Source organism: Rana temporaria, chromosome 9 (genome assembly GCF_905171775.1).
Source record: "Rana temporaria chromosome 9, aRanTem1.1, whole genome shotgun sequence".
Classification (NCBI taxonomy): domain Eukaryota; kingdom Metazoa; phylum Chordata; class Amphibia; order Anura; family Ranidae; genus Rana; species Rana temporaria.
In genome coordinates, this window is record NC_053497.1 from 85,817,835 (window position 1) to 85,840,724 (window position 22,890).

At 43.5% G+C, this 22,890-nt stretch overlaps 2 protein-coding genes across 4 annotated transcripts in view; one reads left to right on the forward strand and one right to left on the reverse strand.

Moving 5' to 3' along the window:
- Nucleotides 1–1,410: 1,410 nt before the first annotated feature.
- PGRMC1 (progesterone receptor membrane component 1) lies at nucleotides 1,411–21,824 on the reverse strand. Of its 3 annotated transcripts, none has more exons than XM_040323836.1 (4): nucleotides 21,753–21,824; nucleotides 15,932–16,266; nucleotides 5,028–5,183; nucleotides 1,411–1,985 (listed from the first exon to the last, which is right to left on the reverse strand). In XM_040323836.1, exons 2-4 carry the CDS (start codon nucleotides 16,200–16,202, stop codon nucleotides 1,891–1,893), a joined length of 522 nt encoding a protein of 173 aa, XP_040179770.1. In that variant the 5' UTR covers nucleotides 16,203–16,266; nucleotides 21,753–21,824; the 3' UTR covers nucleotides 1,411–1,890. The 3 variants fall into 3 exon arrangements, with proteins under 3 accessions (XP_040179770.1, XP_040179769.1, XP_040179767.1); XM_040323835.1 differs by lacking the exon at nucleotides 21,753–21,824 and adding an exon at nucleotides 16,513–16,654; XM_040323833.1 differs by lacking the exon at nucleotides 21,753–21,824 and adding an exon at nucleotides 16,530–16,653.
- Nucleotides 21,825–21,924: 100 nt separating this feature from the next.
- SLC25A43 (solute carrier family 25 member 43) overlaps nucleotides 21,925–22,890 on the forward strand; it is a 64,017-nt gene continuing 63,051 nt past the window's right edge. Inside the window, exon 1 of the mRNA XM_040323832.1 lies at nucleotides 21,925–22,130. The gene's annotated coding sequence lies outside the window, so the exon portion shown is untranslated. The remainder of the gene's footprint in view (nucleotides 22,131–22,890) is intronic.

Sequence of the window (22,890 nt, forward strand, 5' to 3'; positions counted from 1 at the left end):
TTCGCTCAATTCGTCCATTTAGATTATCCAAAGTAATAGGCCTGCGGCAGAGGCCCTAGAGCCGGGTCTGTGAGACCTGTTCCTCCCAGCAATCTAAAGTGACACTTCGGCTGCCAGGCTTGTGATAGAAGTCTGTCTGGGGGCACTTCACCCACTCTGGCTAGAGTGGCGACGAACTGCAATTTGATACTACTGAGAGCAGGATTGCTCGGTTAATATCCAGGCCTGATACTGCAAAGTTCTCCCTTTTTCTTCATCAACCTTTCCTTCCTATTTGATGTTGATGTTGGCCTGGAAATAAAGCATTGGAAAATCTTTATTCACTATCTGGACATTCGCTCAATACTCTGTTCTCCAACTACACCCCTAGACAACACTAAGGTAACTTAATACGCAGATCCCAACAACAAATCAGCGGCTCCTGAGGGGGTAGCGCGATATATATATATATATATAAAATTCACGTGGGAATTTTTACTGATATACTCATATTAATCAATATGTGTAATATTAGATTTGTATTGCCAATTACTCAGCAATCATGATTATCCCTTTAGCAGAGTGCTAAAGGGATAATAAAAAAAAATGTTTAGAACGTTATCCAACTTTAAAGCGGGGGTTCACCCGTACATAACACTTTTTTCCCTTAGCTTCATGCTCATTTTGTCTAGGGGAATTGGCTAGTTGTTTTAAAATATGAGCTGTACTTACCGTTTACGAGATGCATCTTCTCCGCCGGTGCCGGGTATGGGCTGCGGGACTGGGCGTTCCTATTTTGATTTACAGTCTTCCGAGAGGCTTCCGACGGTCGCATCCATCGCGTCACGATTTTCCGAAAGAAGCCGAACGTCGGTGCGCAGGCGCAGTATAGAGCCGCACCAACGTTCGGCTTCTTTCGGCTACTAGTGACGCGTTGGATGCGACCGTCGGAAGCCTCTCGGAAGACTGTCAATCAAGAAGGAACGCTCGCTCCCGAAGACCCATACCCGGAAGCGACGGAGAAGATGCATCTCGAAAACGGTAAGTACAGCTCATATTTTAAAACAACTAGCCAATTCACCTAGACAAAATGAGCATCAATCTAAGGGGATTGTTTGAAAAAATTGTTTTATGGGTGAACTCCCGCTTTAAGTGCTGTAGCCGATTTTTTTTATTTTTATTGGATTAGTCACTAAAGGGTGAGAGTGAAGAATTCAATGCCCCTCTTTCAACGTGCTTCTGTGCAGAGCAAAAAAGGGTCAAAAAAGGTCTCCAAAAAAAAAACAGCCTTTCTTTTTAAATAGCTTGAAATGCTTGCTGACCCAGATTCTTTTCAAGCTCATTTTTGCAAGTTAAAGGTTGTTAAAACTGCCCACGTGTCACTGAAGAGGCTGCTAAAATGAAAAATACAAAAAAAACCACCACCAAAAATTAAGACTTTTTTTGCAAACCATTGCTTTACTCGCTTTAGAATTCACATGGTTAGATTAGTGTTTTTAATGGAATGCTTTAGATTGATGAACCATAAACTAAATGTTTCCTTTTCCTTTCTTGAAATATCACGGGTCAGACATTACAGATGCCCATAAGAGTACAGACAAGAAAAAAAAAAAAGCATATAAAGCAAAAAAGAAGAAGTAAAGATAACTGAAAACATGTTCAGTGTTAGTGGTACCTAAGGAAGTTTAGGAAACACGACCCTGAAGTGTCATTTCAGCTCAAGGAAAGCCTTGGAATACAAAGCTTCTTCATAGACATTTCGTAGACAGTTTGTGTACAAGAAGCAACAATCATTTTGTGGAAGACAACCACATGGGCTTCATTTCACGCAATGCTGTAATATATACTGTGCAAGACTAGAACAATGCATAATCTGGAATGTAGGAACTCATATTCAAAACATAATGTATTTTAGTTTTTCTTCTTCTGGTCAGCATCTTCTTCATCTGTGTATTCTGTTGGTTCCTCTCCATCTTTCAGAACTTTTCCCACATGGTGATACTTAACTGAAATAAAATATATTGGATGCATAAAATTGTATTGTAACTTAAATTAAAATTATTCTACAGGTTGTGATTGGTTTAAAAAAAAATGTAATAAAATCATGTTATACTAACCTGCTCTGTGCAATGGTTTTGCACAGAGCAACCCCTGGGTCCCCCAGGTAGGACTTCGGGAGAGAAAAGGGAGAATGCACATCGCTGGATTGAGATGGGGCTCCTGTAATTATAAGGGGAAAACCGAGTCCTGAGTCTGTGCTGCAGCTCTCCCTCCCCCCAGGCCCCCTCCTTTTATTTGACAGGAGCCTGGTCCAATCCAGCAATGTGCTCTAGCGCAGTGGCAACAACCGCTGTCTCTCCTCATTGGAGCAGCCATTGTCTCCCACTGCTGTCCATCAAATCCTGTCACATGGGCGTGGGGAACAGCATCAATGCAGCAATAGGACTCAGGAGCGAACCTGCACGGAGACACCCCTAGGAAAGCTTTTTTCTGTGGGTGCACCCAATGAAGCGGAGGATCTTGAAACGCCGGTGGGGCACCCCAGAAGAGGATTGGGGCTGCTCTGTGCAAAACTTGCACTTAGCAGGTAAGTATAGGCATGTTTGTTATTTTCAAACAACCGAATGTTTGCAACCACTTTAATACATAGAATGTATTAAAAAGGTAAAAAACGTGCCTTTAAAACCACTTTAAGCTTTTACAGGGAAAAAAACTGGAAGCTGATTGGTTTCTGTGCAGAGCTGCACCAGATTTTACACTCACCAGTTTTAGTAAATCAACCCCATGGTACAGTGTACCTGTTACATGGTTATCTATGCAAACAAACAAGCATTAAACAAACACAATAAACCACGTACAAAATGCAGCTAAATACAGGGAAAAAATAAAAAGTATTTTTAATGCACACTTTGCAGGCAACATTTTTTTCCCCTCCATAAATTATTTTTACTTGCAATGTGCCTTTGAACATGCAGGAAATTTGACTAGTTCAAAAGTCGATCCCCTTACACAGCCCACTCCCTTGCATTCCATAACCCTCTCCTCGTCTACAAGTGTCTAATTGTTCTCCTTGCTGGACAGGCTTCTCCGTCCCTCACCTCCCTAAACAACTTTATGTAGCCACCTCTCCAGTAGTGCAGCCCTAGTTTCAATTTATAAAGACGTTATATAATCACAACAGCTAAATCTGTGCCTGTAGTGCATGTTCAAATCATAATACCATAAATGGCAGGTTATTAGATTTTCACTCCAAGAGTATAGGAGTTTGGCAATTCTAAAGAAATGCTTAACCACTTCAGCCCCGGACCATTTTTCGCTTTAACTGACAATTGCGCAGTCGTGCGACGTGACTCCCAAACAAAAATGGCGTCATTTTTTCCCCCACAAAATAGAGCTTTCTTTTGGTGGTATTTGATCACCTCTACGGGGTTTTTTTTGCGCTATAAAAAAAAACATAGGACAATTTTGAAAAAAAAAAAAAAAAAAAAATAATATTTTTTAATTTTTGCTATAATAAATATCCCCCCAAAACTATATAAAAAAACAATTTTTTTTCCTCAATTTAGGCCGATATGTATTCTTCTACATATTTTTCGTAAAAAAAAAAAAATATATCGCAATAAGCGTTTGATTGGTTTGCGCAAAAGTTATAGCTACTAAAAAGTAGGGATTTATGGCATTTTTATTAAGATCTATATATATAAAACTCAACGTGTGTGTGTGTATGTATGTATGTATGTTCCAGCATCACGTCCAAACGGCTAAAGATATTAACATGAAACTTGGCACACATGTTACTTATATGTCAGCAACAAACATAGGATAGGTGGTTTAACCCTTACCCACCCCCATTTGCCATGGTCGGGGTTTTCCTTTAAAGTCCCATTCAACTCTATGGGAAATACATGTTACTTCATAACTTCCAAACAGCTGTAGATATTTCGATAACACTTGGTCACATGTTACTTATATGTCCACTTAAACTATAGGATAGTTAATTTATCCCTTAACTACCCCCATTTGTGAGGGTCGGGGTTTTTGTTTAAAGTCCCATGCAAATCAATGGGAAATGTATGTTCCCACATAACTTCTGTACGCCTGGAGATATTTCAATAATACCTGGTACACATATTACTTATATGCCAAATAAAAATATATGACAGTTAAATTAACCCTTACCTACACCCTTATATAAAAGATGGGTATATTTATATTACTATGATTTTCCTCCCCAAAAGGTTAAGATAGGAAGACCGGGCAACGCCGGGTATTCAGCTAGTATATATATATTTTTTTTACTAGTAATGGCAGCGATCTGCGATTTTTATCGGTACTGCGACCATATGGTGGACACTTTTGACACATTTTTGGGATCATTGGCATTATTATAGCGATCAGTGCTATAAAATGCATTGATTACTGTAAAAATATCACTGGCAGAAAAGGGGTTAACACTAGGGGGCGAGCAAAGGGTTAATTATGTTCCCTCATTGTGTTCCAACTGAAGGGGGGGGTGGGACTGACATGGGGAAATGACAGATCGCTGTTCATACATTGTATGAACATGCGATCAGTCATTTCTCCCCCTGAATTTTTTTTTTTAAATCACTGGCAGTGTGAAAGGGGCCTTATACTTACTTGCTCTGTGCAGTGGTTTTACACAGAGCAGCTCCGATTCTTTTGGTTTTGGGTCCCCGGCCAGTGCTCCTGGCTTCTCCCCCTCGAGCAGTACCCCCAGAGAAAGCAGCTTGCCCTGGGGGCACTGCTGCATGCTTTCTCCCGAGCCACGGCTCTATGCGTACATAAGACACAGAGCTGAGACTTGCCCCATCCTCATTGGCTCACTGGCTGTGATTGACAGCAGTGGAAGCTGATGGGCTCCCGCTGCTGTCTCAGCCAATGAGGGGGAAGTCCCAGGACAACTGAGGTCATTATGAACACAACTGGATCGGAGGAAGCTCAGATAAGGATTGAATGAATCTGATCTGATCTGATCGAGAAGCTCTAGTAGCTTATAAAAAGAAAAAACATCTTCTAAGACAACTTACAGGTAAATTGTTGTTCCCAGTCACTTAAGGTCTCCCGCTGTGAACCGGTTAAATCGGAGAGGTCATCGTATGTATCTTTTAAGGCTTCTTTTTCAAGGCAGAAAGTGGCAAGACCACGAGAAGCATCACGTCCGGCGAACACACCATAAGGCCCCTCTGCAACCAAGACAATGAAGTTTTAGAACACAAAACATGCCATCCACTTTATCAAGAAATTAGTATTAGAACCTTAATAAACCTTAGTAACCTCCTCATTTGAATAAAAGTATTACTGCTCACAAGTATACACAAAATCTGTGCAATTATGTACATATGTATATCAAAATGTATACTTTGTATTGTATAACCAGCAAGAGGCTGCTGATTGTAGACAGATTGGTGAACGCAACAGAAAACAAATGCATAACAGTATCTGTAATCGGGGGACTATGTTGTAAAATGACTGAAAAATAAAAAAAGAGTTTGAAGTTGGGACATTGTAGGGAGCCGACTCACATTAGTCAGTCAGAAACTGCAGTATGTCCATAGACAATAAATCATTCCATGAAAACGAATGGTGGGATTGGGAAAACCATCATTTATATACACTGCTCAAAAAAATTAAAGGAACACTTTTGAATCAGAAGTCCAGGGATATTGATCTGGTCAGTTAAGTAGCAGAGGGGGAGGGGTGTATACAGAGGGGGTTGTTAATCAGTTCCAGCTGCATTGCTGTTAATTGAAATAAACAACAGGTGCACTAGATGGGCAACAATGAGAAGACCTCCAAAACAGGAATGTTTTTTCAGTTGGAGGTATCTGCCTTTTTTTTCCCTCTACTCATCTTTTCTGACTGTTTTTCACTAGTTTTGCATTTGACTAGGGTCAGTGTCGCTACTGATAGCACGAGGCGATACTTGGACCCTATAAAGGTTGCACAGGCAGTCCAACTCCTCCAGGATGGCACATCAATACATGTCATTGCCAGAAGGTTTGCCGTGTCTCCCAGCACAGTCTCAAGAGCATGGAGGAGATTCCAGGAGACAGGCAGTTACTCTAGGAGAGCTGGACAGAGCCGTAGAAGGTCCTTAACAAACCAGCAGGACTGGTATCTGCTCCTTTGTGCAAGGAGGAACCGGATGAGCACTGCCAGAGCCCAACAAAGTGTGTGTGTGTGTGTGTGTGTGTGTGTGTGTGTGTATATATATATATATATATATATATATTATATATATATATATATATATATATAGCCAAACAGAGATAAAAAAGACCTGAAAGACATTAACTGAGCCTGTAGCATGGAGGAAAGAGAAGAGACACATTCTCTAGACATAACAATTATTTCCAGCCTAATATAACTTGTCTTAATGCATAATAATAATAATAATAATAATAATAGCTAGCCAAAAGAGTTTTACCATTGCCTCTGCCAAAAAACAAGGTCAGCATTAAAAGAAAACTGGTTACCCCTTATTACTCAAAGACATATACACATTCATTGCAACATCCTTCGTGTACTCCTGAAGCTCCCCCCCCCCCCCCCCCCCCCAACTCGTTTGTTTGGAGTGGGCAATGCACCTTTGTTGCAATCATGTGTACTGTTCGATGTACATTACAAATCCCACATTCCATCTCAGGAGCGAGCAGGAGAGGGTGGTATATGTTCCTATATACACAGTGGGACCATGGAGAACAAACTCAGCCACCCTCTAACAGAAAGTCATATAGCAGAAAAAAAACAAAAAAAACAGCAAATTGGAGATATTTCTTTTTAAAACAAGAATTTTGTGTCACTTCAAAGTGACTGAAGCCTAGATTTAGAATAAATTAAATAGTTAAAAAACAGTACTTGTGTCATGTATATATCTTGGTGTGTTGGTCATGTGACATTTGATTGTCTATCCTGCTCTAGCTGCATACAGAGTTCAATGTGCGACTAGTAACCACGGCATTTGATTTTAATGTCATAGTGCAAAGTCTTTAGACGGTCCACGTGCATTACAGTGGAACCTCGAAAGGCGAGTAACGCGGTTAACGAGCGTTTCGCAATACATGCAATTTTTTTTTTTTTAAATACTGACTCCGTTTGCGAGGGGTGTACTCCCTTTTGCGAGTTACTGTAATGGGTCAAAAAAAAAAAAAAAAAGTTAAGCTGTAGCAAGAGGCAGTTTGTTTGAGAAGGGCTGGTGCAATAATGAGTTCAACCGTGAGGCATGGTGGAGGATGCTTACAAGTTTGGGGCTGCATCTCTGCAAATGGACTTGGATAGTCAGTCAGTCACTGGTGCTGATAAATACAGGCAGATACTTATCCATCATGCCACACCATCAGCGAGGTGTGTAATTGGACCCAAAATGTATTCGGCAGCGGGACAATAACCCCAAACAAAAGGCTATTGTCATTAAGAATCATCCTCAGTGTAAAGAACAACAGGGAGTCCTGGAAGTGATGGTTTGGCCCCCACCGAGTCCTGATCTCAATATCAAGTCTGTCTGGGATTACATGAAGGGACAGAAGGATTGGAGGCAGCCTACATCTACAGAAGATCTGTGGTTAGTTCTCCAAGATGTTTGGAACAACCTACCTGCCGAGTTCCTTCAAAAACTATGTGCAAGTGTACCTAGAAGAATTGATGCGGTATTGAAAGCAAAGGGTGATCAAATTTACAGGATATGTGAATGAGTTTATATGTTTTGTTATAACTGAAAAACATTGAAGAATTATATCTCCAGACGAAAGCTGGGCATTCACGATTCATTTTTTTCCACTTATCCAGCAGGGTGAACAAAAAGGAGCCAATTTACCACATCCACACATTCAATGTGGATGGGGGAATCTTTCCAGATGATTGATCGACTTGTGTATCTAAATCTAAATCTATTCCCTGACAAAAACAAATAGAAAATTCTCTGCTCATACATCTTCTTAGGCCTCTTGCACACTGAAAAATATCAGTACAGCTTATTTGTTTTTACTTCGCTAAAATACAGCCCATCAATTGTTGTGTAATTAAATTGAGAATTCTGGACTGAGCCCTCTCCCCTTGAGGCTTCAATAGCGAAATTTGTCATACTTACCTGCTCTGTGCATCCTCCTTCTCTGGGGTCCCACGCCGCCACTCCAGGCTCCTACTCTTTGGCAATTGCCCCAATAGAAAGCAGATTTCCATGGGTGTACCCGTGTGGGCTCGCTCCCGAGCCGCCCTGTCTGCGTCTATTGACAGAGAGCGGGCAGCTCGGACCCATGACCCGCTCAGCCAGCATTTAATCAACAGCTATCAATATGCCCAGGAAGGAGGGAAACAGCCAAGGCTCTCGTGCACAGTGCTGGATCAGATCTGGCTCAGATAAGAATAAGGGGGGGGGGGGGGGAATTCTGCAGCACAGAAGGTTTTGCATCTTAATGGTTAAGATGAAAAATCTTAAGGCGGTAGAACCACTTTAGGTCACTTCTGTATAAAATTCAAGATTATTCACTGCATACTAAAAAACACCTACTTTATTCAGATACAAGCTTACACATAATGGCTCTTTTCTGAGTATAATCAGTCAAAATACAAAGTGCAATCTAAACTGTGCAAGTCATTCACAGTTTCGCAAATCATTTTAATGTTCAACTAAGTGTTGTGAAACTTGGGCTCTTATCATGGTCACAGACAGGTAACTGTGCTTGGCACACACAAGCGGACTTTAGAATTCTTTACTTTTGAAGTGATCAGGTTGATCAAATAACGGTTGTTAAAATTCAAACTGCACATGCGATAGTATTATTATTGATATATTTTTTTTACATTTTTATTAATATGATAAAATACTTTGATATATCAACTTATACATAAACGTGTGTAATATTTCTGACAATCAAACCCTGCCCTGGTGAATTAGCTAGTCCAGATGTCAAAAAAAGTAAATACAATGCAAAAAAAAAAAAAAAAACACCTTTGTAATCCAGTTTGGTAAATATGACTGGCCTGTAGTGTCATTTCAAATGTTAGCAGTTAAAAAATAAACAAAAAATCCATGTATTATAAAAGAGTTTGGGAGTTCTGTTTAGGAGCCTGGAAGCAAATGTAAATTACCAAAGGTGGAGAAATGTATGAGAGTCCACTGTCAATACAAAGTTAATGGCAGCTCTTAGGCCTGCTGGTTATATGGCTCAGAGGATCGGTTAAATCCTGGCACCAATAGTAACTGATTAACCACTTCCCCATCGGGACCAATTCTAGCACTTCGCTCATACATAGAACATTTTCTAGAAAATTGCTCAGAACCCCTAAACATTATATATGTTTTTAATTTTTTTTATAGCAGAGACCCTAGGGCAGTGATGGCGAACCTTGCTGAGCCCGAGTGCCCAACACGGACATAACACCAGCTTATTTCAAAGTGCCAACACTCGTGATGATTGCCCCCCCAAGAGTGTTTTCAGTCAGTTCAGCATTCACCCGGCTTCGGCGTCCAGCGACGGTGTGCTTGGTAGTAGCCCCTCCTTTTTCTGGGGCCTGCGATTGCTCTCCTCTCCTGATCGTGTCCTCTCAGAGAAATTCGTAACAAAAGAATTGCACATAACCAATTTGGACAAATTTGTTAATTCAGAAATACCCGAATTAACGAAAACCCGTTTAACAGCTTTTTCCCCCCCAAGTATTCGAAAACGTTGAAAATTCTGAAAATCAGAAATTTGAAAATTCAAAAATAACGTATCTATCACCAACTATTAAATTTTAGGTATTGGAATTTCCTTTCAAATTTGGCTGTTAGTGAATGTAACGAATACAAATTTATCTGAAGTTACGAAGTATCAGAAACAACAACATTTTTGTATCTAACCTAAAAGAACATAATGAATTAATAATAAAAAAAGGTTTAATTATTAATTTATTCTGTTCCATTTGTTTAGATGCAGCATTCGTTATTCCGGATAATTCGTAACTTCGAATAAAATACATTTTTAGGTTTTCGTCCTTTCAAATTTACATCACGAATGACCCGAAAAAATAAATAAAAAACAAACAAACAGGAGTGCTCGTCAGCTCCTTCCTCTACTGCAGTGTACAACTGAAAAATAAAAAGCTTGTATTAAGTTTCTATGGGCGACCAGTCAAGTTTTTTTCCCCCCACATTCAAAGCAGCCTTACTGGGCTCCAGCCAGAAAAGATGGCGGCCCTGTTCGCGTGCCCACAGAGAGGGCTCTGCATGCAAGCTGTGGGTGCCATGGGTTTGCCATCACTGCCCTAGGGAATAAAATGGTGGGCGTTGCAACTTTTTATGTTACATGGCATTTGCGCAGTGATTTTTTCAAATGCGTTTTTAGAATAGAAAGAACATCCCCTCTCACCGCCTGTAAGAACAATCAAGTGGCTGAACTGCAGCTATGATTGTTCTTACGAAAACCAGCCGAAAAAGATGATATCTGGATGATGCATGTAGCTGCAGGCATCATTCAGATATTTCCACTCAAAGTCCAGGACGTCATATGACGTACCTTGGGCGGGAAGTGGTTAATATTCATAACTCCATAATATCCATGACATTTTCCAAGAGTCTACAATTACATATGACCCAGTAGAACTATGTTCCACATATAAAGTATAAGGACAAAATTTGCACACATTACCACATATACATAATATATCAAACACACAAGGCAGGCTGCCCAAAAATAAAAAAAACTTGTCTTATTTAATACAGAGCAAAACACCACGTTGATTTGCCAACATCTAAACTGGTTGAACCAGTTATACCAACAAACGTATGAAATCTGACACTAGCCTGAAGGATTTCTGAACTCGGGTTACTGATTAAGAAATAAAAGTTGATATCTATGGATTCACACCACAAAAGAAATGCATGCATCAGCTTTAGCAGGTGTACAGCAAACCACAATAGCACTGTCTGCAATTGCGGCTTTATCCTTCTGTGAAAAAAAAAAAAAAAAAGGCCAAAGTTCACCCTTTAGATTTATTACGAGCCTGTAAAGCATTGCAGTGTCAGGGTCCTGCAGACTGTCAGGCCTAGTACACACAAGAGGATTTATCCGCGGATACGGTCCACCGGACCGTTTCCGCGGATAAATCCTCTCGAGGATTTCCGCGGATTTGGATCCGATGGAGTGTACTCACCATCGGATCGAAATCCGCGCCGAAATCCCATCGCGATGACGTGTCGCGCCGCGATGATGACGCGGCGACGTGCGCGACGCTGTCATATAATGAATTCCACGCATGCGTCGAATCATTACGACGCATGCGGGGGATCCATTCGGACGGATTGATCCGGTGAGTCTGTACAGACCAGCGGATCAATCCGTTGGGATGGATTCAAGCGGATAGATTTTAAAGCATGTCTTCAAATTTTTATCCGCTTGAAATCCATCCCAGGGGATAAAAATCCGCGGAAACAGATCCGCTGGATTGTACACACCAGGGGATCTATCCGCTGGAGCCGGTCCGCGGATCAATTCCAGCGGATGGATCCTCTCGTGTGTACGGGGCCTCAGTGTAGCTGCCTGCTCGTACCTTGTATGAGCAGGCAGTTACTGAATGGTAGAGCCCTTGTAGTTCATTGAGAAATACAAGCCCGCAGCTGCTATGGTTGATGGTAACTGTAGTTCGTTAATTCAGAGTTCTGTGAATAAATGAACGGCAGGACCAGGTGGGTGGAGCCCTCGTCCATTTTAAATTTTGATAGCGGGTGCAGGAAGAAGATCCCCTGCCCACTGCCACAATTAGGCCTCAGGGGCTGCTGATTTAGTAACATGTTACACCCTAAATACGGATGTAACATGCTATGAAAGGTGAACCCAACCTTTAAAGCAGGGCTAGGCAACCTCAGCTCTCCAGCTGTGGTGAAACTACAAATCCCATCATGCCTCTGCCAAGGAAGCTGCCATCTTGGCCTCTGTTTAATCCTTAACTGTCATGGTGCTGCACATGTTATCAGTTAAGACACCAGCCATTGGATGATTTGACAGTTTGGTTGAGAGCACAACCATTATGACAGTTACATTCCTGGCACATGCCAGAAACGTAACGTTTTTTCTAAATCTGTTAAAATTATGGATTTACTTCTGCTTTAAATACCGTGTTGCCTCCACCAATAGAAGGGGTCCACATCATGCAGGCAGTGCATGTAGACCCCCAGAAATAAACATGAGAGAAGGATTAGGCTGGGGGTGTCACATGACTGACTTCAGTTAAGTAAAATGGATATTTGTGGGGGTTTTTTTTTGTACAAGTGGTTAGTTAGGTGTGGAGATGAGTGCTAAATTAGAACTACGGTCAAAAAAAACAAGATAAAAAAATGAACAGCTCATTAAAGAGGAAGTAAACTTTCCCCTATCCTTTGTACCTATAATAAGGCTTACCTAGAGGTACTGCAAATATCTCCTAAACATACACCGTTTAGGAGAGGTCATGTGACCAGTCACACAGCCGAAAGGAAGACAGGCGAAGATGGATGCAGCCTCCATACTTATCCTGTATATCAATACTTTCACATAGTAATGTGTGTGTACTTAAGTGGATGTCTGCCAAAAAATTAAAATATTAAAAGCCAGCAGCTACAAATACTGCAGCTGCTGACTTTTAATATTAGGACACTTATCTGTCCTGGAGTCCAGCGCCGTCGGCAGCAGAGGACGAGCGAGCGCTTGTCACTCTGCTTCCCCCACCGCCATCCTCTGTGAGGGAACCAGGAAGTGAAGCACTCCGGCTTCAATGCCCGGTTCCCTACGGCGCATTCACGAGTCGTGTGCGCCGTGCACACTGGTCCCCGCTGTGTTCTGGGAGCTGTGCGTTTCCCAGAACACAATGGGGGGGGATCTGACATCCTGCCCTCAGTCTACCTGCAGACTGTGTGGCCGGAAGTGGGTGCAAATACCTGTCTTTAGACAGGTATCTGCACCCCCCTCCCCCTGAAAGGTGTCAAATGTGACACCGGAGGGGGGAGGGTTCCGATGAGCAGAAGTTCAACTTTAGGGTGGAGCTCCGCTTTAACATAATTTAGCACCCATTTTACATTTGGATGGGATTTCATCCAAAAACAAAATTACTATTTTTTAGCTTTTTTTTTTGTACCGATGTCCGATTGTTACTAAAGGATTACTGCAAACTTACACACTCGATGCATCATGTTACTACCACTGAAATGAGCCTATCATTGAAATTCATACATCAGTACATTACTCAGCATTATCAAATCACCTGATTTTAGGCAAAAACTACCTTTCTTGCGATAAACAAAAGCAACTTCGAACACAAAGTCTGTGGCTCACAAACATTACTGAAAAGTCCATTTTTATTTAGCAGTGAAATAAGACAACTAAAAAGGCTGCCGACATGTACATGAAAGTATACAACGGAGCAGTTTTTTTTTTGTTTTCAATATACACTTTGGTGCTATTGCAAAATTGATCTTTCACGTGTATAATAATCTATAATTACCCTTTAAAGTCAATAAATTGTTAATGCTGAATGCATTGACCCTTGTCGCTCTCTATGATTCTGGTGTTGCTATGTTTTCTGTTTTTAAAAAGTTTTTCCTCAAAAATTTACAATGAATCTGCCTCACCATATAGCAGCAAGGAAGTATCACAGCCCATTGGAAGCAATACCATGACCCTTGTCCTGTGGCAGTTTACAATTCCTGACACCGTAACGGCTCGTGCACACTGTGTATACAATATAAATTGCAAGCCTATTTTAGCTGAGCATAGAGATAAATGGCTGTAGGCAGGTCTATGCTGCTACTTGCGTAACCCCATACATAGGTAAAGCTGCATGCCCTCAGGTATCGACTGTGTATATCTAGGGTCGTATGTTGGTTTGCATGAGTGGTTTTACGTGAATAGTAGTGGCTGTTCACAGTAGAGTGTATCTAAGGGCAGAACACCTGCAATTTGTGCTTCCATGAATAAGTCATACAGAATTTTTGCCCAAGCCATGGATTTACAGCACTCTATGAGCATGCTAGACATGTGCTGCCTGAGAAAGCCAATAATGGCTGATTTGTATGTGCCAGAGATGTCACAAATTTATATAATTATCAAATGCCAAGGTGCACATTTAAAAAGGCAATCTTGCTTTTGAAATATAATTTGGCTGCTGGATTGAGCATACCTGGCCATTTGTTAAGTGTCTGTAGGTAGCCTTACATCGGTCTATTCGCATAAAACACTGTACCTAGAGCACCATTATATGTGTAGAGATGAGCCCCAATTCACCAGCAGGAGGCAGTGTGGGTGAAACTGGAGTCTGAATTTCCATTTTAATAATAAAATACAGTTCTAGTGGAGAAAGCCTTTACAATGTTTGTTAACCAAAAAAAAAATCCTGTTACCTTAAAGCATGTTACGCTTGTGCTGTGTCATTTGGCCCCCTGCAACACCTGAAATACCTGGCTGAACCTACCTGGCTATACCATCTCCCTGTAAATTGACCACAATGTATTGTGGCTGCTGAGCCCTGACACTGTGGTCAGTTTCCGTGCCTCAATCATCCGCAGCCCTGCTCTCAGCTCTCCCGTGTCTGTGTCCTCCTCCCCCCTCCCTGCCTGTCAGCTCGTACCAGTCCCTACCATCCCCTGTGTTATAATTAATGCTGTGCCCCACTGTATGTGTTTTCTAAAAAATCCACCCATAAATACCTTATTTTATAGCACTGATCGGCAGTCTAGTGACCAGCCGTCTCCTTCCTCTCTTCCTCCTGACTGACATCAGCGGGGGTTTCTCGGCTCAGCCCGCTTTGCTGTCAGACCTGGAGAGGAGAGAGATGGCCGGTCACGTGACCACCGATCAGAGCTATAAAATAAGTCATTTATGGACGGATTTTTTAGAAAACATACACTGGGGCACAGCATTTATTATAAAAGAGGGGATGGAAGCAACAACATTAAGTGCGTTATCCACTTTAACTACCGTATATACTCTAGTATAAGCCGACCTGAGTATAAGCAGAGGTACACAATTTTACCCAAAAAAAAAAAAAAGGGGAAAACGTATTGACTTGAGTATAAGCCTAGGGTGAGAATGCAGCAACTACTGTAAGCGGAAAAGAGGGTCAACAATTTCCATTTGCATGCCTCACTGTGCCCATTGCAACCTCACTGTGCACAACCTCATTGTGCCCATTGCAACCTCACTGTGCCCAACCTCACTGTGCCCATCATCAGTGTACCTGAAATGCACAGGCTGTGGGTGTCCACTCATTGTTTAAAAGTCGCTGTCTCCTCCTGGTCCCTTCCGTGATACGCACAACTGTGTCTGCTGAGAAACGCCCATCACGGACGTTCTCTCATCTCCGGACTCAGTTTCCCAGCAGACACTGTTCAGTGTTCCGCCAATCACGGACGTCCTCTTGTCCGAAGATGAAAAGGCGTCCGTGATTGGCGGGAACACTGAACACAGTGTCTGCTGGGAAACCCGAGGATGAGAGAACGTTCGTAAATGGCTGAAAAACTCAGCATATATGGTATCTTGTAGCTTCTGAGAGCTGAGTTTATCATATGTAATATTGTTTTAAAAGTTGCAAAACTAAAAATAAATCAAAATACTTTAGTAGATTGATTGGCTCCTGTCTATAATGGTCCTAATTTATGTATGAAAGTGAATTAGGGACCTTAGATTGTAAGCTCCTTGGCCCCCATCAAATCACTCTGCAGCCATTACCTTTTGTATCACCACCCCCTCCCTTTAGAATGTAAGCTCTATGAGCCGGGCCCTCCTGTACCTTCTGTATTGAATTGTACTGTAAATTTGCTGTCCTCCCTCTACATTGTAAAGCACTGCGTAAACTGTTGGCGCTATATATATCGTGAATAATATTAAATAACGTGAATGTACAAGATATGTAAAATGCTACATAAATAACTGTAATAAATTAATCTACTTTTAACACTTCCTTGGATTAAATGAGACTTTCTCACCTGGTCCATAAAACTTCTTCCCCCTTGTGACATCAAACACTTTGCCATTAATGGCCATCAGAATCCTGGGATTTTGTAGACCGTCAAATTCTTTAAGCTGAGCCAGCGTGAAGTCTCTCTTCTTCATCTTCGGTAGTTGCTCTTCCCTCTCTTCTGATTGGCTGGGTTTATCCCCCCTCAGGATCTTGTACAGCAGATACAGGCAGAGTAACAGAAGACATATATTTAAGGGAGAAGTGAAGATCTCCACCAGGATGCCCTCTTCAGCCATGTTAATTACTTGCAAGTTCTCAAAGCCAGAGCATTCAATTCCACGGAGGTTAAATCCTTCCTACCTGCAGAACAAAACAAACGTCACGCTGAATAATTGATGGAAGAACAATATCATGCATTACTCTGTAACCGCAGTAGTGTGCGCCATGTGAGAAGGAATGCAAGCAGCACATGCAGGCGTAGAGGGATGAGAGCTACACAATACATTGTGCATGGTCTATGAAAGCTGTATGGAAACAAACAGAAAGGTTACAAATCCTAAACATAGGTGTAGACTGGAAGATTTCCCCTTGAAAAGCAGACATTACCCTGAACTGCTACTCACTGTGTGCCGTGTAGTGTGTGCGCCTGCCTCCACTGTGTCACTCCCAGCTCTGCACAAGCCTTGGCTGCTCACCAGCACCATTGGCTAATACTGCATTCTTTATGTGCAGGAAGAGGAGTTTTCTTCCATTCCGATCTGTTCCAGGTCAGATGTCACAATAGAAATTTCTCTACATCTCCCAACTTGTCATGTTTCACGTGGACGACTAACTCCTTAACCTGGTGTCTTGTTACTAATCCTGCTTCTTGGTTCCAGCTCTTCTAGCATGAATAAAGCATGGCTATAGAAGAGGCAGATCTCTGCTCAGTATTAGTAGGGATGAACAGAGTGATTGACTAATTGATTTTGTCCATTCCCAATTTCACTTATGGTGTGTTTAAGCGAAATGTGCGTCATTTTTTTATTTGTGTTTAGAGTAGTTTATTTTATATAATTTAGCTTTTTTGTTTTACCTTCTTTTGTGTATTTGTTTATTATTTGTTGCTTTCAAATTTTTATTTTACTTTAGTTTTGTTTGTTTTCTTTTTGTGTAAAAAAAATGTAACAATGAGGATACTAAGGCTGCATTCACACCTGAACGCGGCGTATGTTACCGCGATTTGCCGCTAAAATTGCGGCGTTTTGTCCCGTGATTTGCCGTGACAAAACGCAGCGTTTTTTAAGCCTAACATACGCCGGAGGGGTGATCAACATTGTCGGCTATGCAGAACGCCGAAAGCCGCCTGAAAAAAAGGTTCGGGACTTGTTTTGAGCTTCAGGCGTACAGCGTTCGGCGTGGAGATGTGAACCATCTCCATAGCCGACAATGTTAAATCACCCCTCCAGCGTATTGCAGGCTGCAATAGCGTCGCGCTACAGGCGACAACAATACGCCTAGGTGTGAATGGAGCCTAATACTCCGTGCATACTGGGCTTAAAGCGGAGTTCCGGCCGCAATTTCACTTTTTATATATAAATACCCCTGTAATACACAAGCTTAATGTATTCTAGTAAAGTTATTCTGTAAACTAAGGTCCGTTTTGTTAGGTTACAGAATTTAGACACTTTATAAAATAGAAATTGACTGGGGCCATCTTAAGTGTGGGCATCATGAAGCCAGACTGTATGACTTCCTGGATTTCAGCCTTGCAGATCTCGCACATGCTCAGTGCTGCACAAGCAGTGTAATGGACAGTACAGGTGCTGAAACCTGATCTGAAAAACTAAGTCACATGATTCTTCGAGACTGGGGAGTGCACAGACTCCTGGAAAGTTACACCCACTACATTCCCAGGAGTCTGTGCGGTGTAGGTTAGGAAGCTTAAGCACCTAGGTGCAGGAAGAGGGAAGATTAACTATTCTGCCTAGCAAAAACACTTTGAAGGCATCTAAAAAAAAAAAAAAAATTTATGGGTGGAACTCCACTTTAAAAATAACCAAGTAAAAAATGCTCACAATGGGGGTTAATTACGAAAGGCAAATCCACTTTGCACTACGAGTGCAAAGTGCACTGATAGTGCAGTCGCTGTAGATCCGAGGGGGACATGCAAGGAAAATAAAAACCAGCATTTTAGCTTGCACATGATTGGATAATAAAATCAGCAGAGCTTCCCCTCATTTCAGATCTACCCCTCAGATTTAGGGGAGGGTTTACAATATGGTTGTCCCGATACCGATACTAGTATCGATATTGGGACTGATACCGAACATTTGCTCGAGTACTTGTACTCTGGCAAATGCTCCGATGCTTCAGCCGATACCTGGACAGTCAGGGTGATCAGTGCGGTGGGGGAGTTACAAGCACCGATCACCACTGACTGTCCTTGTATCCTCCTCCAGCCCCCCTCTGTGTCCCACTCCATACTGCCATCTCCCTCCGTGCTGCCTCCTCTCTCCCCATCTGTGCTGCTGCCGTGTCCCCCCCCCCCACCTATGCTGCCGCCGTGTTTCTCCCCTCCCTCTCTCGCCGTCCGTGCTGCCGCCGTGTTTCTCCCCCCCTGTGCTGCCGCTGTGTTTCTCCCCCCCCCCCCCCCCGTGCTGCTGCCATGTCCCCCCCCCCCCATGCTGCCGCCGTGTTTCTCCCCCCCTCTCTCTCCGTCCGTGCTGCCACCGCGTTTCTCCCCCCCTGTGCTGCCGCCGTGTTTCTCCCCCCCCCCCCCGTGCTGCTGCCGTGTCCCCCCCCCATGCTGCCGCCGTGTTTGTCCCCCCCTCTCTTTCCGTCCGTGCTGCCTCCTCTCTCCCCCCCCCTCTATCTCCATCCGTGCTGCTGCCGTGTCGTCCCCCCCCCATGCTGCCGCCATGTTTCTCCCCCCCCTCTCTCCGTCTGTGCTGCCGCCGTGTTTCTCCCCCCCCCTGTGCTGCCGCCGTGTTTCTCCCCCCCGTGCTGCTGCCGTGTCCCCCCCCCATGCTGCCGCCGTGTTTCTCCCCCTCTCTCTCTCCGTCCATGCTGCCGCCGTGTTTCTCCCCCCCCTGTGCTGCCGCTGTGTTTCCCCCCCCCCCCCGTGCTCCTGCTGTGTCCCCCCCCCATTCTGCCGCCGTGTTTCTCCCCCCCTCTCTCTCTGTCCGTGCTGCCGCCTAGTTTCTCCCCCCCTGTGCTGCCGCCGTGTTTCCCCCCCCTCCCCCCCCTCCTGTGCTGCCGTCGTCTCCTGGATGGAGACGATCTGTCAGGATGGAAAACGGCGGTGGGAGTCGGTAAATCCGGCTCCTACCTTTTCCAAATGTACAGTGATGACTCTGTACATTAACATAACTGAAACATCGTAAACTGTGTTTACAACGTTTCCGTTTATGAATGAAGAGGAGCCGCTGTCTTCTCTCCTTTTATTTTCAGTAAGAGGCTGCTGAGAAAGGGACTGGAGAATTTGTGTCCCTAGTCCCTTTCTCTGTCTCAGAGGAGAGATGTCAGAGGTCTGTTAAGACCCCTGATATCTCACCAAAGCCCCCAACAGGGTTGATAAAAAAAAATAAAAAAAACGAATTGCAATAAATAAAAAAAATTAATTGTAAAAAACATGAGATTTAAAAAAAGGATGGGTAATCGGTATCGGCAAGTACTTGATAAAAAGTATCGGTGCTTGTACTCGGTCCTAAAAAAGTGGTATCGGGACAACCCTAGTTTACAATCACTTTAACTTCTTTAGACCCGGGCCATTGTAAAAATACGGCCACAAGGTGGCTCTACAACGCCGGGAGGCCGCCTTTTTATGGCCTCGGGTCCCTGGCCACTGGGGGGGGGGCGCGTGCGTGTGCCCAGCATGTCTATGATATGCCGATGCTCATGCCTGACGCCCGCGATGGCCGCTAGGTACCCGCGATCAGCAGTGACAGAGCAGGGACGTGGATCTCTGTATGTAAACACACAGATCCACATCCTGTCAGGGAGAGGAGACCGATGCTGTGTCCTTTGTACATAGGGACAACCATCGGTCACCTCCCCCAGTCAGTCCCCTCCCCCCACAGTAAGAATCACACCCAGGGTACACATTTAACCCCTTTCCTCGCCCTAGTGTTAACCCCTTCCCTGCCAGTCACATTTATACAGTAATCAGAGCGTATTTATAGCACTCTTCGCTGTAGGAATGTGAATGGTCTCAAAAATTTGTCAAAAGTGTCCGATGTCCCCGCCATAATATCGCAGTCCTGACAAAAACCCCTATTTTGTAGCCGCTATAACTTTTGCGCAAACCAATCACTATACGCTTGTTGCAATTTTTTTTTTACCAAAAATATATAGAAGAATACGTATCGGCCTAAACTGAGGAAAAAATAATAATAATAAAAAAAAAAAAAAGTATATTTATTTTAGCAAAAAGTAAAAAATAGTGTTTTTTTTTAAAATTGTCGCTATATTTTTGTTTAAAGCGCAAAAAATAAAAACCGCAGAGGTGATCAAATACCACCAAAAGAAAGCTCTATTTGTGGGGAAAAAAAAGGACACCAATTTTGTTTGGGAGCCACGTCGCACGACTGCGCAATTTTCATTTAAAGCATGACAGTGCCGAAAGCTGAAATTTAGCCTGGGCAGGAAGGGGGTATATGTGCCCAGTAAGCAAGTGGTTAAGAGGAGCTGACCTAGTGATCTCCTCTTGAATAGGACTGTTGGAAAAATGTTAGTTTGATCAGCACATGCAGCCAATCGGTGTGCTGATAAGTGTATTCTGACAGAAGGGAAGTCCCACTGACATCAACGATGGAGCACTCTTCCTCCCACTGACACCTATAATGGCCTGGGTGACACCATTAAATAGGAAGTGATATCCAACCGTGATTGGTGTCACCCCGATCTGTGAGCGTGCACTGATTGGCATGCCGACAAGACTGCACCCTTTACAGAAGCTGGTTTGGGGTGCGCATTGTGACCATGCACTGCTGGACAGAAGTTAGCCTGCCCAGCAGAGCACTGGCAGGCTAGACAGGAGAGAGCCCAATGCACTGGCCTGCCCATTGTCTACTGCTCTGTCCCAATCCTGCTGGCACTCCACAGTGGCAGGACAGAGCACTGTGGCAGGCTGGGGGGGGGGGGGGGATGTGCCAATGTGCCAGCCTGCTCAGTGACCCGGGAATAGGGGGGGTTGGTGACACTATCCCTAGTTACGGCATCACTGATGTCATCAGTGCCACGATTACAGGAAAGCTGCAGCAGTGCCACCAATCAGTGCCCATCAGTGACACAAATCAATGCCCATTACTGGTGCCAGTCATTGCTGCCTTTTAGTGCCTGCCTATCAGTGGTGCCCATCAATTCTCATCAGTGCTGCATATTAGTGCTGCCCCATCAGTGCATCTCAGTGAAGGAGAAAAATTACTTACTTACAAAATTTACTGACAGAAACCCAAGAAAACCTTTTTTTTTGTAAAAAAAAATAAAAATCTCAGCAGTGATTAAATATCAGAAGAAAGCTCTATTTGTGTGAAGAAAATTATTAAAATTCTCATTTGGGTACAGTGTTGCATGACCGCGCAATTGTCATTCAAAGTGCGACAGCGCTGAAAGCTGGAAAATGGCCTGGACAGGAAGGGGGTAAAAGTGCCTGGTATAGAGGTGGTTAAGCAACACTTGAAATAATAATGATAATATGTGAGTGGGGGACATGAGTCACATGACACAGCTATGAAATGGATGTTCTCATAATCTGCCTGCAAATCCACTATCAGAGGAAATCCCACTCGTCATTTTATCATTCCATGAAACATTGTTTCCAATCAGCACACCGCCCCGATCCCGCCTAACAGTACAATGTATACCTAAGCCGGGGAGCGGACTGTGCAATCACACCGCTCTCTATCATTCCAGCACACACCCTCAACAACATCGCTTCTCCATTGCAGGACAGTCCGGTCATGTGATCATCACACGTCACTCCCCCTACTTCATTAATAACCAATAGCGGGCAATATCTGCAAAGCCAATGTCCTGTCCAATAGACGCATAGTAGCCGCCCCTACCCCATGTATCCTTCCTATTCGGCCGCCATGTGTCCGCTGTTATACAACATGGGAGGCGGGGCCTGCCAGCGTACTGTCCAATGAGGAGGAAGGAAACACTGAGCTGCCAAATCAGGATGCCTCAGTGAACTCAGAACTCATAGAGAAGTGTGTGCCCGGGGGTGACCTCCTGTGTCGGTAAGTGGCTGTATACAGGAGAATGGCTGTGTGTGTCCTGTGTACACAGGAGAATGGCTGTGTGTGTACACAGGAGAATGGCTGTGTGTGTACACAGGAGAATGGCTGTGTGTGTACATAGGAGAATGGCTGTGTGTGTGTGTACATAGGAGAATGGCTGTGTGTGTGTGTACACAGGAGAATGGCTGTGTGTGTGTGTGTACACAGGAGAATGGCTGTGTGTGTGTGTACACAGGAGAATGGCTGTGTGTGTACATAGGAGAATGGCTGTGTGTGTACATAGGAGAATGGCTGTGTGTGTGTGTACATAGGAGAATGGCTGTGTGTGTGTGTACATAGGAGAATGGCTGTGTGTGTGTGTACATAGGAGAATGGCTGTGTGTGTGTGTACATAGGAGAATGGCTGTGTGTGTGTGTACATAGGAGAATGGCTGTGTGTGTGTGTGTACACAGGAGAATGGCTGTGTGTGTACATAGGAGAATGGCTGTGTGTGTGTGTACATAGGAGAATGGCTGTGTGTGTGTGTACATAGGAGAATGGCTGTGTGTGTACACAGGAGAATGGCTGTGTGTGTACATAGGAGAATGGCTGTGTGTGTGTGTACATAGGAGAATGGCTGTGTGTGTGTACATAGGAGAATGGCTGTGTGTGTGTGTACACAGGAGAATGGCTGTGTGTGTGTGTACACAGGAGAATGGCTGTGTGTGTGTGTACACAGGAGAATGGCTGTGTGTGTGTGTACATAGGAGAATGGCTGTG

Bases quoted from the DNA above. Each gene is read 5' to 3' on its own strand.
- PGRMC1 (XM_040323836.1), bottom strand. From the start codon at position 16,202: ATGGCTGAAGAGGGCATCCTGGTGGAGATCTTCACTTCTCCCTTAAAT. The intron at 5,184-15,931 runs GTGAGAAAGTCT...TCTTGGTTGCAG, and splicing joins GAAGAAGTTTTATGGACCAG to AGGGGCCTTATGGTGTGTTC. The intron at 1,986-5,027 runs GTAAGTTGTCTT...ATTTTATTTCAG, and splicing joins CTGGGAACAACAATTTACCT to TTAAGTATCACCATGTGGGA.